Source organism: Silene latifolia, chromosome Y (genome assembly GCF_048544455.1).
Source record: "Silene latifolia isolate original U9 population chromosome Y, ASM4854445v1, whole genome shotgun sequence".
Lineage (NCBI taxonomy): Eukaryota > Viridiplantae > Streptophyta > Magnoliopsida > Caryophyllales > Caryophyllaceae > Silene > Silene latifolia.
The window spans coordinates 78262475-78277172 of NC_133538.1; the positions used below are offsets into that span (position 1 = coordinate 78262475).

A 14698-nucleotide genomic window follows, 5' to 3' on the forward strand; every position below is an offset into this window, starting at 1 on the left:
ACCCTTCCCCTTTTAGGGTTCGATTTACGGTTCCGTTTCGATAACAAGGGAAAGGGTTTAGGGTTGGATTAGGCGGACCCACGTTAGCGGTCCGCCTAATCCAACCCTAAACCCTTTCCCGTCCCGTTTTAGGATACCCGCCTCCCGTTTAAACCCTTTTACGTACTAGGTACGTTTCGAAATAGTCTTGGGTTCGTTTTACATATATTGTGGGTACGTTTCGTCTAAATAACCCATTCCCGCTAACAAGGGAAAGGGTTTAGGGTTGGATTAGGCGGACCCGCGTTAGCGGTCCGCCTAATCCAACCGTAAACCCTTTCCCGTCCCGTTTAGGATACCGGTCCCCTCGGAAAGGGGTTCACCCTTCCCCTTTTAGGGTTCAGTTTACGGTTCCCGTTTCGATAACAAGGGAAAGGGTTTAGGGTTGGATTAGGCGGACCCGCGTTAGCGGTCCGCCTAATCCAACCCTAAACCCTTTCCCGTCCCGTTTTAGGATACCCACCTCCCGTTTAAACCCTTTTACGTACTAGGTACGTTTCGAAATAGTCTTGGGTTCGTTTTACATATATTGTGGGTACGTTTCGTCTAAATAAACCCTTTCCCGTCCCGTTTTAGGATACCTGGTCCCCTCGGAAAGGGGTTCACCCTTCCCCTTTTAGGGTTCGGTTTACGGTTCCGTTTCGATAAGAAGGAAAGGGTTTAGGGTTGGATTAGGCGGACCCGCGTTAGCGGTCCGCCTAATCCATCCCTAAATCCTTTCCCGTCCCGTTTTAGGATACCCGGTCCCCTCGGAAAGGGGTTCACCCTTCCCCTTTTAGGGTTCAGTTTACGGTTCCCGTTTCGATAACAAGGGAAAGGGTTTAGAGTTGGATTAGGCGGACCCGCGTTAGCGGTCCGCCTAATCCAACCCTAAACCCTTTCCCGTCCCGTTTTAGGATACCCGCCTCCCGTTTAAACCCTTTTACGTACTAGGTACGTTTCGAAATAGTCTTGGGTTCGTTTTACATATATTGTGGGTACGTTTCGTCTAAATAAACCCTTTCCGTCCCGTTTTAGGATACCCGGTCCCCTCGGAAAGGGGTTCACCCTTCCCCTTTTAGGGTTCGTTTACGGTTCCGTTTCGATAACAAAGGAAAGGGTTTAGGGTTGGATTAGGCGGACCCGCGTTAGCGGTCCGCCTAATCCAACCCTAAACCCTTTCCCGTCCCGTTTTAGGATACCCGCCTCCCGTTTAAACCCTTTTACGTACTAGGTACGTTTCGAAATAGTCTTGGGTTCGTTTTACATATATTGTGGGTACGTTTCGTCTAAATAACCCATTCCCGCTAACAAGGGAAAGGGTTTAGGGTTGGATTAGGCGGACCCGCGTTAGCGGTCCGCCTAATCCAACCCTAAACCCTTTCCCGTCCCGTTTTAGGGTACCCGCCTCTCGTTTAAACCCTTTTACGTACTAGGTACGTTTTGAAATAGTCTTGGGTTCGTTTTACATATATTGTGGGTACGTTTCGTCTAAATAACCCATTCCCGATAACAAGGGAAAGGGTTTAGGGTTGGATTAGGCGGACCCGCGTTAGCGGTCCGCCTAATCCAACCCTAAACCCTTTCCCGTCCCGTTTTAGGATACCCGGTCCCCTCGAAAAGGGGTTCACCCTTCCCCTTTTAGGGCTCAGTTTACGGTTCCCGTTTCGATAACAAGGGAAAGGGTTTAGGGTTGGATTAGGCGGACCCGCGTTAGCGGTCCGCCTAATCCAACCCTAAACCCTTTCCCGTCCCGTTTTAGGATACCCGGTCCCCTCGGAAAGAGGTTCACCCTTCCCCTTTTAGGGTTCAGTTTACGGTTCCCGTTTCGATAACAAGGGAAAGGGTTTAGGGTTGGATTAGGCGGACCCGCGTTATCGGGAATGGGTTATTTAGACGAAACGTACCCACAATATATGTAAAACGAACCCAAGACTATTTCGAAACGTACCTAGTACGTAAAAGGGTTTAAACGAGAGGCGGGTACCCTAAAACGGGACGGGAAAGGGTTTAGGGTTGGATTAGGCGGACCTGTTGGGGTTGGTGTCCTTAACAGTTAGTGCAAGGACTTATAAACCTCTAAAAGGATCAAAGGGTATACTTTGTATTATAATCAGTTGATCCACGTTTATCAATAACGGTTGGCTTGCTAGATAAGTTTGACGTTATTGTCATACAGATGGCGGTGATCAACTGGTCCCTAAAAGTCACACCTATAGGATACGTCTTGAGTGACGTGACGGTATGAAAATACAATCATGTAGATGCCAAATTTGACTAACCAGTTAGTTCGAGTTATTTGACTAATAATTAGTCAAAATGTGATGGTGAGATATTATATTTAATACGGATTAAATATCATGAGCTAAAGCGAATTAACCGATTAATTCGTAAATTTAAATATAAGCGTTTTATATTTAATTAAATGTATATTGAATATAATTATACAATACTGTTTTTGTCGGACATGTATTAATAATTCAACTAACCCGTATTATTAGTTGATGCCTTAATTTCCGATAACCGATAACGATTTATAATGAAACCGCGTCGTATACATTTAGTAAGCTATGGACCGGACCGCAAGTTTAAGTGAAGAGAAAATTAAAAGCCCGCGAGCTCCCTCTCACACGGTTTGGCCGAGAGCCTTTCATAGACAAAAGGAGAGCATCTCCTCTTGTCTAACCTAATTGTTCATTTGCTAAACAAAATTAGGGTTTTGGGAATTGTGCCTCTCAGGACTCGGATCTCACATCCAACACAACTCACAAAAACTATCCTCTCAATATTGCAAAGGCAATTAGAGGAATTGATCTAGCACAAGGGCATAACTCGGACTATCTTGGGTGCATCGTTTAGGAGGAGATTTGCTTTAATCTCTCATTGCCTTTTGCACTAGGACCGAAGGTTATTTCTAATCTCTATCGTTTCATTTTGTTAATTTCGTTTATGACCATAAAATACATATGAATTTTGCGTTATAATCCTATAAAGAGAGGGTTTTATACGGATCTAACCCTACAGGACCCGCGTTAGCGGTCCGCCTAATCCAACCCTAAACCCTTTCCCTTCCCGTTTTAGGATACCCGGTCCCCTCAGAAAGGGGTTCACCCTTCCCCTTTTAGGGTTCAGTTTACGGTTCCCGTTTCGATAACAAGGGAAAGGGTTTAGGGTTGGATTAGGCGGACCCGCGTGAGCGGTCCGCCTAATCCAACCCTAAACCCTTTCCCGTCCCGTTTTAGGATATCCGGTCCCCTCGGAAAGAGGTTCACCCTTCCCCTTTTAGGGTTCAGTTTACGGTTCCGTTTCGATAACAAGGGAAAGGGTTTAGGGTTGGATTAGGCGGACCCGCGTTAGCGGTCCGCCTAATCCAACCCTAAACCCTTTCCCGTCCCGTTTTAGGATACCCGCCTCCCGTTTAAACCCTTTTACGTACTAGGTACGTTTCGAAATAGTCTTGGGTTCGTTTTACATATATTGTGGGTACGTTTCGTCTAAATAACCCATTCCCGCTAACAAGGGAAAGGGTTTAGGGTTGGATTAGGCGGACCAGCATTAGCGGTCCGCCTAATCCAAACCTAAACCCTTTCCCGTCCCGTTTTAGGATACCCGGTCCCCTCGGAAAGGGGTTCACCCTTCCCCTTTTAGGGTTCAGTTTACGGTTCCCGTTTCGATAACAAGGGAAAGGGTTTAGGGTTGGATTAGGCGGACCCGCGTTAGCGGTCCGCCTAATCCAACCCTAAACCCTTTCCCGTCCCGTTTTAGGATACCCGCCTCCCGTTTAAACCCTTTTACGTACTAGGTACGTTTCGAAATAGTCTTGGGTTCGTTTTACATATATTGTGGGTACGTTTCGTCTAAATAAACCCTTTCCCGTCCCGTTTTAGGATACCCGGTCCCCTCGGAAAGGGGTTCACCCTTCCCCTTTTAGGGTTCAGTTTACGGTTCCCGTTTCGATAACAAGGGAAAGGGTTTAGGGTTGGATTAGGCGGACCCGCGTTAGCGGTCCGCCTAATCCATCCCTAAACCCTTTCCCGTCCCGTTTTAGGATACCCGGTCCCCTCGGAAAGGGGTTCACCCTTCCCCTTTTAGGGCTCAGTTTACGGTTCCCGTTTCGATAACAAGGGAAAGGGTTTAGGGTTGGATTAGGCGGACCGCGTTAGCGGTCCGCCTAATCCAACAACTAAACCTAAACCCTTTCCCGTCCCGTTTTAGGATACCCGCCTCCCGTTTAAACCCTTTTACGTACTAGGTACGTTTCGAAATAGTCTTGGGTTCGTTTTACATATATTGTGGGTACGTTTCGTCTAAATAAACCCTTTCCGTCCCGTTTTAGGATACCCGGTCCCCTCGGAAAGGGGTTCACCCTTCCCCTTTTAGGGTTCAGTTTACGGTTCCGTTTCGATAACAAGGGAAAGGGTTTAGGGTTGGATTAGGCGGACCCGCGTTAGCGGTCCGCCTAATCCAACCCTAAACCCTTTCCCGTCCCGTTTTAGGATACCCGCCTCCCGTTTAAACCCTTTTACGTACTAGGTACGTTTCGAAATAGTCTTGGGTTCGTTTTACATATATTGTGGGTACGTTTCGTCTAAATAACTCATTCCCGCTAACAAGGGAAAGGGTTTAGGGTTGGATTAGGCGGACCCGCGTTAGCGGTCCGCCTAATCCAACCCTAAACCCTTTCCCGTCCCGTTTTAGGGTACCCGCCACTCGTTTAAACCCTTTTACGTACTAGGTACGTTTCGAAATAGTCTTGGGTTCGTTTTACATATATTGTGGGTACGTTTCGTCTAAATAACCCATTCCCGATAACAAGGGAAAGGGTTTAGGGTTGGATTAGGCGGACCCGCGTTAGCGGTCCGCCTAATCCAACCCTAAACCCTTTTCCCGTCCCGTTTTAGGATACCCGGTCCCCTCGTAAAGGGGTTCACCCTTCCCCTTTTAGGGTTCGGTTTACGGTTCCGTTTCGATAACAAGGGAAAGGGTTTAGGGTTGGATTAGGCGGACCCGCGTTAGCGGTCCGCCTAATCCAACCCTAAACCCTTTCCCGTCCCGTTTAGGATACCCGGTCCCCTCGGAAAGAGGTTCACCCTTCCCCTTTTAGGGTTCAGTTTACGGTTCCCGTTTCGATAACAAGGGAAAGGGTTTAGGGTTGGATTAGGCGGACCCGCGTTAGCGGTCCGCCTAATCCAACCCTAAACCCTTTCCCGTCTCGTTTTAGGATACCCGCCTCCCGTTTAAACCTTTTTACGTACTAGGTACGTTTCGAAATAGTCTTGGGTTCGTTTTACATATATTGTGGGTACGTTTCGTCTAAATAACCCATTCCCGCTAACAAGGGAAAGGCTTTAGGGTTGGATTAGGCGGACCCGCGTTAGCGGTCCGCCTAATCCAACCCTAAACCCTTTCCCGTCCCGTTTTAGGGTACCCGCCTCTCGATTAAACCCTTTTACGTACTAGGTACGTTTCGAAATAGTCTTGGGTTCGTTTTACATATATTGTGGGTACGTTTCGTCTAAATAACCCATTCCCGATAACAAGGGAAAGGCTTTAGGGTTGGATTAGGGGGACCCGCGTTAGCGGTCCACCTAATCCAACCCTAAACCCTTTCCCGTCCCGTTTTAGGGTACCCGCCTCTCGTTTAAACCCTTTTACGTACTAGGTACGTTTCGAAATAGTCTTGGGTTCGTTTTACATATATTGTGGGTACGTTTCGTCTAAATAATCCAAAACTCATTTTTTTTCTTTTGTAAAACAGTGTGCATGTGGACATGTGCTGCACGCCTTTGCCTCACTCCTAATTGCCAAGGGCTCTTATCGCCTCAGCGTGCCAGCACACTTTTTAAAAACTAAGAGAATGGTGGAAGATGCACAACTAAAACTTGCGCTAAAGTGGCAAAGCAGTGAGTTGAGCAAATAATATTGTATGTACAAAAAGGTGAATAATTGGAGTTAAACAGGTGTCAATATTAATTTAGACGAGAGTCTTTTTAATTGTTTATATTCTAAAATGAAGAGCACAAGTGCCATACCAGGTCTCACACACGACACACAAGTAACATCTAGTGTTGAACATAGCACAGAGCAAACAGCTAGTCATTGGTACACAGTACTAGTATTTGGAACATAGGCCTCACACAATTAAAAACTAAGAGAATGGCTGGAAAACTAATGATTCAAATTGAAACGTAACTAATAGACGTGACAACACACGCCAACAGCTAACATTTACAAAATACAATATCCATTCAAATCAAAGCTTCCTCCTACATTTGGACAGTAACAAAATATAATATCAAGGTCCCTAAACAAGACAAACTAACTCAGAAGCTGGCATCGTAGGCAATGGAACAATTTATCCACCGAAAATGAGAATACTAATTCAAATTCAAACATAACTAATAGAGGTCAAAACATACGCCAACAGCTAACATCAACAAAATACAATATCCATTGTAGTCGTCGGCTGTTACACCCTTCTGGCTACAATTGCTGCGCATCCCAATCCACAACTGTTTCATTGACAATACCTAATCCAACCCTAAACCCTTTCCCGTCCCGTTTTAGGATACCCGGTCCCCTCGGAAAGGGGTTCACCCTTCCCCTTTTAGGGTTCAGTTTACGGTTCACGTTTCGATAACAAGGGAAAGGGTTTAGGGTTGGATTAGGCGGACCCGCGTTAGCGGTCCGCCTAATCCAACCTTAAACCCTTTCCCGTCCCGTTTTAGGATACCCGCCTCCCGTTTAAACCCTTTTACGTACTAGGTACGTTTCGAAATAGTCTTGGGTTCGTTTTACAAATATTGTGGGTACGTTTCGTCTAAATAAACCCTTTTCCGTCCCGTTTTAGGATACCCGGTCCCCTCGGAAAGGGGTTCACCCTTCCCCTTTTAGGGTTCAGTTTATGGTTCCCGTTTCGATAACAAGGGAAAGGGTTTAGGGTTGGATTAGGCGGACCCGCGTTAACGGTCCGCCTAATCCAACCCTAAACCCTTTCCCGTCCCGTTTTAGGATACCCGCCTCCCGTTTAAACCCTTTTACGTACTAGGTACGTTTCGAAATAGTCTTGGGTTCGTTTTACATATATTGTGGGTACGTTTCGTCTAAATAACCCATTCCCGCTAACAAGGGAAAGGGTTTAGGGTTGGATTAGGCGGACCCGCGTTAGCGGTCCGCCTAATCCAACCCTAAACCCTTTCCCGTCCCGTTTTAGGGTACCCGCCTCTCGTTTAAACCCTTTTACGTACTAGGTACGTTTCGAAATAGTCTTGGGTTCGTTTTACATATATTGTGGGTACGTTTTGTCTAAATAACCCATTCCCGATAACAAGGGAAAGGGTTTAGGGTTGGATTAGGCGGACCCGCGTTAGCGGTCCGCCTAATCCAACCCTAAACCCTTTCCCGTCCCGTTTTAGGATACCCGGTCCCCTCGGAAAGGGGTTCACCCTTCCCCTTTTAGGGTTCGGTTTACGGTTCCGTTTCGATAACAAGGGAAAGGGTTTAGGGTTGGATTAGGCGGACCCGCGTTTGCGGTCCGCCTAATCCAACCCTAAACCCTTTCCCGTCCCGTTTTAGGATACCCGGTCCCCTCGGAAAGGGGTTCACCCTTCCCCTTTTAGGGTTCAGTTTACGGTTCCCGTTTCGATAACAAGGGAAAGGGTTTAGGGTTGGATTAGGCGGACCCGCGTTAGCGGTCCGCCTAATCCAACCCTAGACCCTTTCCCGTCCCGTTTTAGGATACCCGCCTCCCGTTTAAACCCTTTTACGTACTAGGTACGTTTAGAAATAGTCTTGGGTTCGTTTTACATATATTGTGGGTACGTTTCGTCTAAATAACCCATTCCCGCTAACAAGGGAAAGGGTTTAGGGTTGGATTAGGCGGACCCGCGTTAGCGGTCCGCCTAATCCAACCCTAAACCCTTTCCCGTCCCGTTTTAGGATACCCGGTCCCCTCGGAAAGGGGTTCACCCTTCCCCTTTTAGGGTTCAGTTTACGGTTCCCGTTTCGATAACAAGGGAAAGGGTTTAGGGTTGGATTAGGCGGACCCGCGTTAGCGGTCCGCCTAATCCAACCCTAAACCCTTTCCCGTCCCGTTTTAGGATACCCGCCTCCCGTTTAAACCCTTTTACGTACTAGGTACGTTTCGAAATAGTCTTGGGTTCGTTTTACATATATTGTGGGTACGTTTCGTCTAAATAACCCATTCCGCTAACAAGGAAAGGGTTTAGGGTTGATTAGGCGGACCGCTAACGCGGTCCGCCTAATCCAACCCTAAACCCTTTCCCGTCCCGTTTTAGGGTACCCGCCTCTCGTTTAAACCCTTTTACGTACTAGGTACGTTTCGAAATAGTCTCGGGTTCGTTTTAAATATATTGTGGGTACGTTTCGTCTAAATAACCCATTCCCGATAACAAGGGAAAGGCTTTAGGGTTGGATTAGGCGGACCCGCGTTAGCGGTCCGCCTAATCCAACCTTAAACCCTTTCCCGTCCCGTTTTAGGGTACCCGCCTCTCGTTTAAAACCTTTTATGTACTAGGTACGTTTCGAAATAGTCTTGGGTTCGTTTTACATATATTGTGGGTATGTTTCGTCTAAATAACCCATTCCCGATAACAAGGGAAAGGCTTTAGGGTTGGATTAGGCGGACCCGCGTTAGCGGTCCACCTAATCCAACCCTAAACCCTTTCCCGTCCCGTTTTAGGGTACCCGCCTCTCGTTTAAACCCTTTTACGTACTAGGTACGTTTCGAAATAGTCTTGGGTTCGTTTTACATATATTGTGGGTACGTTTCGTCTAAATAATCCAAAACTCATTTTTTTTATTTTGTAAAACAGTGTGCATGTGGACATGTGCTGCACGCCTTTGCCTCACTCCTAATTGCCAAGGGCTCTTATCGCCTCAGCGTGCCAAGCACTTTTTAAAAACTAAGAGAATGGCTGGAAGATGCACAACTAAAACTTGCAGCTAAAGTGGCAAAGCAGTGAGTTGAGCAAATAATATTGTATGTACAAAGAGGTGAATAATTGGAGTTAAACAGGTGTCAATATTAATTTAGACGAGAGTCTTTTTAATTGTTTATATTCTAAAATGAAGAGCACAAGTGCCATACCAGGTCTCACACACGACACACAAGTAACATCTAGTGTTGAACATAGCACAGAGCAAACAACCTCAGGACCAGTTTCATAAGAAGCTAGTCATTGGTACACAGTACTAGTATTTGGAACATAGGCCTCACACAATTAAAAACTAAGAGAATGGCTGGAAAACTAATGATTCAAATTGAAACGTAACTAATAGACGTGACAACACACGCCAACAGCTAACATTTACAAAATACAATATCCATTCAAATCAAAGCTTCCTCCTACATTTGGACAGTAACAAAATATAATATCAAGGTCCCTAAACAAGACAAACTAACTCAGAAGCTGGCATCGTAGGCAATGGAACAATTTATCCACCGAAAATGAGAATACTAATTCAAATTCAAACATAACTAATAGAGGTCAAAACATACGCCAACAGCTAACATCAACAAAATACAATATCCATTGTAGTCGTCGGCTGTTACACCCTTCTGGCTACAATTGCTGCGCATCCCAATCCACAACTGTTTCATTGACAATACCTACATCATCAAATCATGTAAAATATCATTAATACTTTGTATATATGCCCTCTTCCACTAATATGTAAATTTTAAAAAAAACAAGCAAATAAAGTACCTGATTATGATTATGAGATTACTTGTTAGGAAGTTGACTCGGGCAATTTCTACTATCATGGCGTGCCATTTCTCCACAAGCACGACATTTTCTAAGAGGCTTAGCGTGCTCCTCCATTGCCTTTTCTTTTTCAGAAGTCATCCTTCTATCAGATCCCTTATTTTTTGCTTGATTTGGAGGAAGAATATGAGCTTTAGTAGGGATTTTAGACCCAAGAAGCGTCTCGATTTGAGTTTTCTTGCTTTTTGACTTCCCACCACTACTTGAAACCAACAACTTCTCATTGAAACTCTGAAGCAATTCGAGTAACTCTTTCTCCTTCTCCTCATCATCCTCCACAAGTGACACTGCAGGTGAACACCCACGACCATAATTCACCGATAGTGTTTTGTCTTGTGTCAATTGAGGCACAATCAGCTTCTAAGGACGTCCCTACAACATTAAAGATAGGACGAAATGTTGCATAATTGCTCCACCTCGGCAATAGATATTCAGAAGGTATTTCATCAAACCCCTTATTATGCAACACCCATACACAATGTCTACAAAGTATCCCAAATCTCTGAAACCTCTTGCATGAACACACTAAAGTTTTCCCATCAACATCGACTTCATAGACTTTCTTGCTCTCACGATCCATAACAAATAAACGCTCCACGTCCCTTTCTTTCGTGCTTTTGTTGGCCTCATTACAAGAGTAGCATGCACCTTTCAACTCTTCTTGAAAATCATAAAACACCGGTGGTGTGTAAAATTCAGCACATTTCTTTTCTATAGAAAGGGGAGTTGATAATATAGGAGAGGAGTTTTTAGAATCAGCAGTTAATTTAGAATGCTTCCAGCGTTGAGCATCCATTGCTGACTGAAAGCGCATCCAAAACTGAACAAGTGATAGGTTGGGGTTGGTGAAGTTGCCGAAGAAACTATTCTCGATTCGACCTTGAAGTTGTCCTTAGAAGCCCACCCATATAAGTGTCCCGAAAATATGCAGGAATCCATAATTTGCGGTCCTCAAACATGGATTTCACCACTCATTTCCGGACAAATCATGTTTTTCCATAATTGAACACCAACTCGACTCAAATTCAGTTGGCTCAATATCTTCATTCCAAACAATAGAACTTATTTCTTTTAGAAAGTCTGTGTCTTTGTAAATGGTTGAACCAACTTTGTCGTGGCAATTTTTTCATGATATGCCACATACGTAATCTGTGTGTTGTGTTGCTGAAAACACATTTTTAACCCCGCTTTAATACCCAGACATTGGTCAGTAATCAGAGTAGTAGGATAACACCCACCCATTGCCTTCATAAAATTGTCAAAAAGCCAGGTAAAAGACTCTTCATTCTCCCGCATTATCAAACCAGCCGCAAAAGTGACACATTTTTTATGATTGTCAACCCCCATAAAAGGACAAAACACCATACGGTATTCATTAAAATCGAATGTGGTGTCAAAAGACACAGAATCACCAAAGAGTGCATAGTTCTTAATTGCAATTGGATCAGCCCAGAAAACCTTAGTGAGTCTTTTGTCGTCATCAACATCAAAATCAAAGTAAAATGAGGGACACCTAGCTCTTTTTTGCATGAAGCCCTCTATCAGCATTTCCGCATCATATTCTTTGATGTATTTCTTTACATCCCTTGAAAAATTCTTAAAATCTTCTAAGGAAGCCCCTACGTTTTTATATCCCCTAACGTACTCTTTAAACATTCGAAATGTCTTCACAGGCCCCTGGTTAACACGTGAGTTATCCATTATCATTTTCTTATGCACAAGGTTGAGCTTCCTAAATGACTTTAAGTGAATCATAGTGGATGGAGTTACCATTGCATGTGAGTGCACCTCGATAAATTCATACACCTCATACTCACCAGCAGGAAGTCTCTTAAACTTAATCTTGGCAGGACACCCAACTCTTGTTATTGCCCTCCTCCTTTTTTGCCCACCATGCTGCCTATTACCTTCTTTGTTACACACACAGCTCTTATGTGTAGTAACTCCTTGAATGATTTTACTTGAATCCAATCTCGGAATAAAGCCACAAGCTTTGGCATATGCTTTGTAGAAATCCAACCCTTGCTCCAAATTCTCAAATTTCATTCCAACAAATGGTTTAAGCTCTTCTGAACAATGAGGCACTCCGTGAATCTCACTAGTAGCAACAACTTCCGGCTATCTCGGAAGACTCAAATTAACAACAATTACTTATAAACTGCCGTCTTGCTTCACACTAACAAAATGCAATAAATAAAACTAAATGATTTACCTGGCACATCATTCACTAATGGCACATCAATCACTAATAATTGATCTGGACAATTAGTAAGCAATAATATATCTTCTTCTGGATTTGTTGAAATATCCATGTCATTAGTATCACCAACTATAGGCTGAAAACAACGAATGGCCAAATGAGCACTTATTCGCTAATAATTTTGAAAAATGATGATTGTCCTAGCTCGAACTAATGTAATTCAACAGCTAAAATTGTCACAAGGGAAAGGGTATTAGGAAAAGTAACGAGGGAAAGTGTACGAAACAACAAAATTGGCAACATTGTCATACAAACAGGCGAACACCTAACTTTAACAATCAATCAAATGATCAATTGTTCAATTAACACAGCAAAAAAATTAAAATTGTTCAATTAACCCTTTCCCGTCCCGTTTTAGGATACCCGCCCCCCCTTTAATCCCTTTTACGTACTAGGTACGTTTCGAAATAGTCTTAGGTTCGTTTTACATATATTGTGGGTACGTTTCGTCTAAATAACCCATTACCCATTCCCGCTCAAAATATTTTAAGACGATTAAGTCTGTAACCACTAACCCAAAATTGATCCATACCCAAATGGGCATGTACCCAAATTGACAGGGTAACATCAAACATGCAATGATCCTTCACCCGTATTGACATTAACCTAATGAGACTCATAAGAAAAATGGTTGCAAGAATTGCAGTCACCTGACTCGATGCGACAGTTTGAAGTCTATGAACCAAATTAAGTTTAAGGTACATCTGCTGTGACTCTATTTACATTAACAAGATTACAAGAACAAAGGTTCAGGGAAACTAAATACGAGAAAAAGGCGGAAGATATGATGAGCACTTTGTTTAATCGTAACAAATTGTCGAAACACAAAGTTTATACAGCTAAACATGGGATTTCCATTGGTAAACTAAAACGAGAGAGAAAGAAAAAACACTAATCTAATTTAAATGAGAAAAATGGTTTACTATTAAAAGGGATTATTAAATTCAAATATGGGATATGTCATGTCCAAATGCTTAGTTCAAAACGGAAAAGCTTCGAATTTAAAGGAAATAAACAATGAGAAAACCACCTCAAACACAAGCTCCCCAAATCGACGACAGTATAATCACTAGAAACAGAGCTACAACCCAATAAAGCGTTGAACTTTAACCCAAAAGTGCAGCATTACTTAGTTACCCATCCCTGAGCTTATCACTTGATATTTTTACTATACATAGCTGTTAATTTTGTAAGTTTACATATCAAGTGAACTTTAAGCGTTTTTACTATACATAGCGATTGTAAAAATATCAAGTGAACTTTAACCCACTCCGTCTCGGTCAATGGTAAATAAGCTTAAAAAAATAAACTACCTAACACAATTTTCTAGTTCAATACTTACTCCGTCTCGGTCAATTGTAAATAAGCTTAAAAATTAAACTACAAGCTCATATAGTAAAAACGCAAATGACGTTAACATGAGCAGAGTAAGCTCAGGGATTTTCTACAAGATCAGATATTTCAGAAAGGGCAAAAGCTGTCAGATCAGCTCACAAGCACACTGAAAGTCTGAAACTGTTCTCACAGCACTCTCTTTCTATTTGATATACAACACAAATACAGGTACTGCAAAGACCAAAAGCTCATGGCAGCAAACTGAAAAATGAATCAGAATGTTCTCCCCATCTGCGTTTTGTGTATTGTTCACACATGCTCCAGTATCTCTTATTAAAAAGCATGTGTGATAGTGGTCATTCACCTTTGTTCCTTTTCTTTGACTGTAATAATAACCAACTTATCATGAACCCAGTTCTTACACACAACCAAACAAAAAAAAGAAGATCTCTTTTTCAGATTTTATGAACCAAATTTGCACCATCTCTTTTTTAATATAAAATGCAGAATCAATGCAAAAAGAGTGAAAGAATTCGTACCATCTACCATTTGGGAATCATCTTCATCATTTACGGTTTCAGTTATTGAGGCATGTTCTTGAGTACAAACATCTGCAATTAAAATCACAATAGTATCTTAGTAAGTGCATCTAAAAATCTGCAATTAAAATGTTAATCGCACAACAAAATGAAGAATTTGTACCTGAAGTTGAAGAACAATTGGTTGAGACTGTTACCATCTTTAAAGAATTTAACCCAATTGAAACCCTAAAAAAACGATTTGAATTTTTCGGTTATTACAAACCCTAATTTATCAAACAATTTGAAATTTCTTCATAAAATTAACCTCATAAACTACTCTACAATCCATATATGTGCATTGATCTAAAATACCAAATCAATTAAATGTAAAATTTTCGATTAAATTATTTTATGAAAAAATAACGATGAATTGAAGCTAACCTTGTTTGATGAATTAATGATGAGCTGAATGTTGTAAATCTAGAAGCTTGTTTCGTAGAGGATAGTGATGGTAGAAACTAGTTTACCAAGAAGAGAATCGCGAGAGGTTGAAGAAGCGAACCATGGAAGCCGTTTCTTGTTTTGTGGAAGAAGATTGAAGCGCGTAAGAAAAGATAACAGTGTATAATGGGTTGGTTCGTACGGTTCGTACCGTAAGTTAGTTCGCACGGGATCCCGCCCCTATATATATATATATATATATATATATATATATATATATATATATATATATTTTGAGGCTTTTTTCGAACGACGTGATAGTGTCCAAGTTTTTA

The 14698-nt window shown here is 42.7% G+C and overlaps 2 protein-coding genes and 1 long non-coding RNA gene across 3 annotated transcripts; all 3 read right to left on the reverse strand.

Moving 5' to 3' along the window:
* Positions 1–10074: 10074 nt before the first annotated feature.
* On the reverse strand, positions 10075–10602 carry LOC141628365 (protein FAR1-RELATED SEQUENCE 1-like). Its single transcript, XM_074441522.1, has one exon. It carries the CDS (start codon positions 10600–10602, stop codon positions 10075–10077), a length of 528 nt encoding a protein of 175 aa, XP_074297623.1.
* A 275-nt stretch (positions 10603–10877) lies between these two features.
* On the reverse strand, positions 10878–12118 carry LOC141628366 (protein FAR1-RELATED SEQUENCE 5-like). The gene is made up of 2 exons (XM_074441523.1): positions 12019–12118; positions 10878–11875 (listed from the first exon to the last, which is right to left on the reverse strand). Exons 1-2 carry the CDS (start codon positions 12116–12118, stop codon positions 10878–10880), a joined length of 1098 nt encoding a protein of 365 aa, XP_074297624.1.
* Positions 12119–13940: 1822 nt separating this feature from the next.
* LOC141633054 (uncharacterized) lies at positions 13941–14447 on the reverse strand. Its single transcript, XR_012537857.1, has 3 exons — positions 14364–14447; positions 14104–14168; positions 13941–14012 (listed from the first exon to the last, which is right to left on the reverse strand). It is a non-coding gene; the product is annotated as an uncharacterized LOC141633054 (long non-coding RNA).
* Positions 14448–14698: the final 251 nt, after the last annotated feature.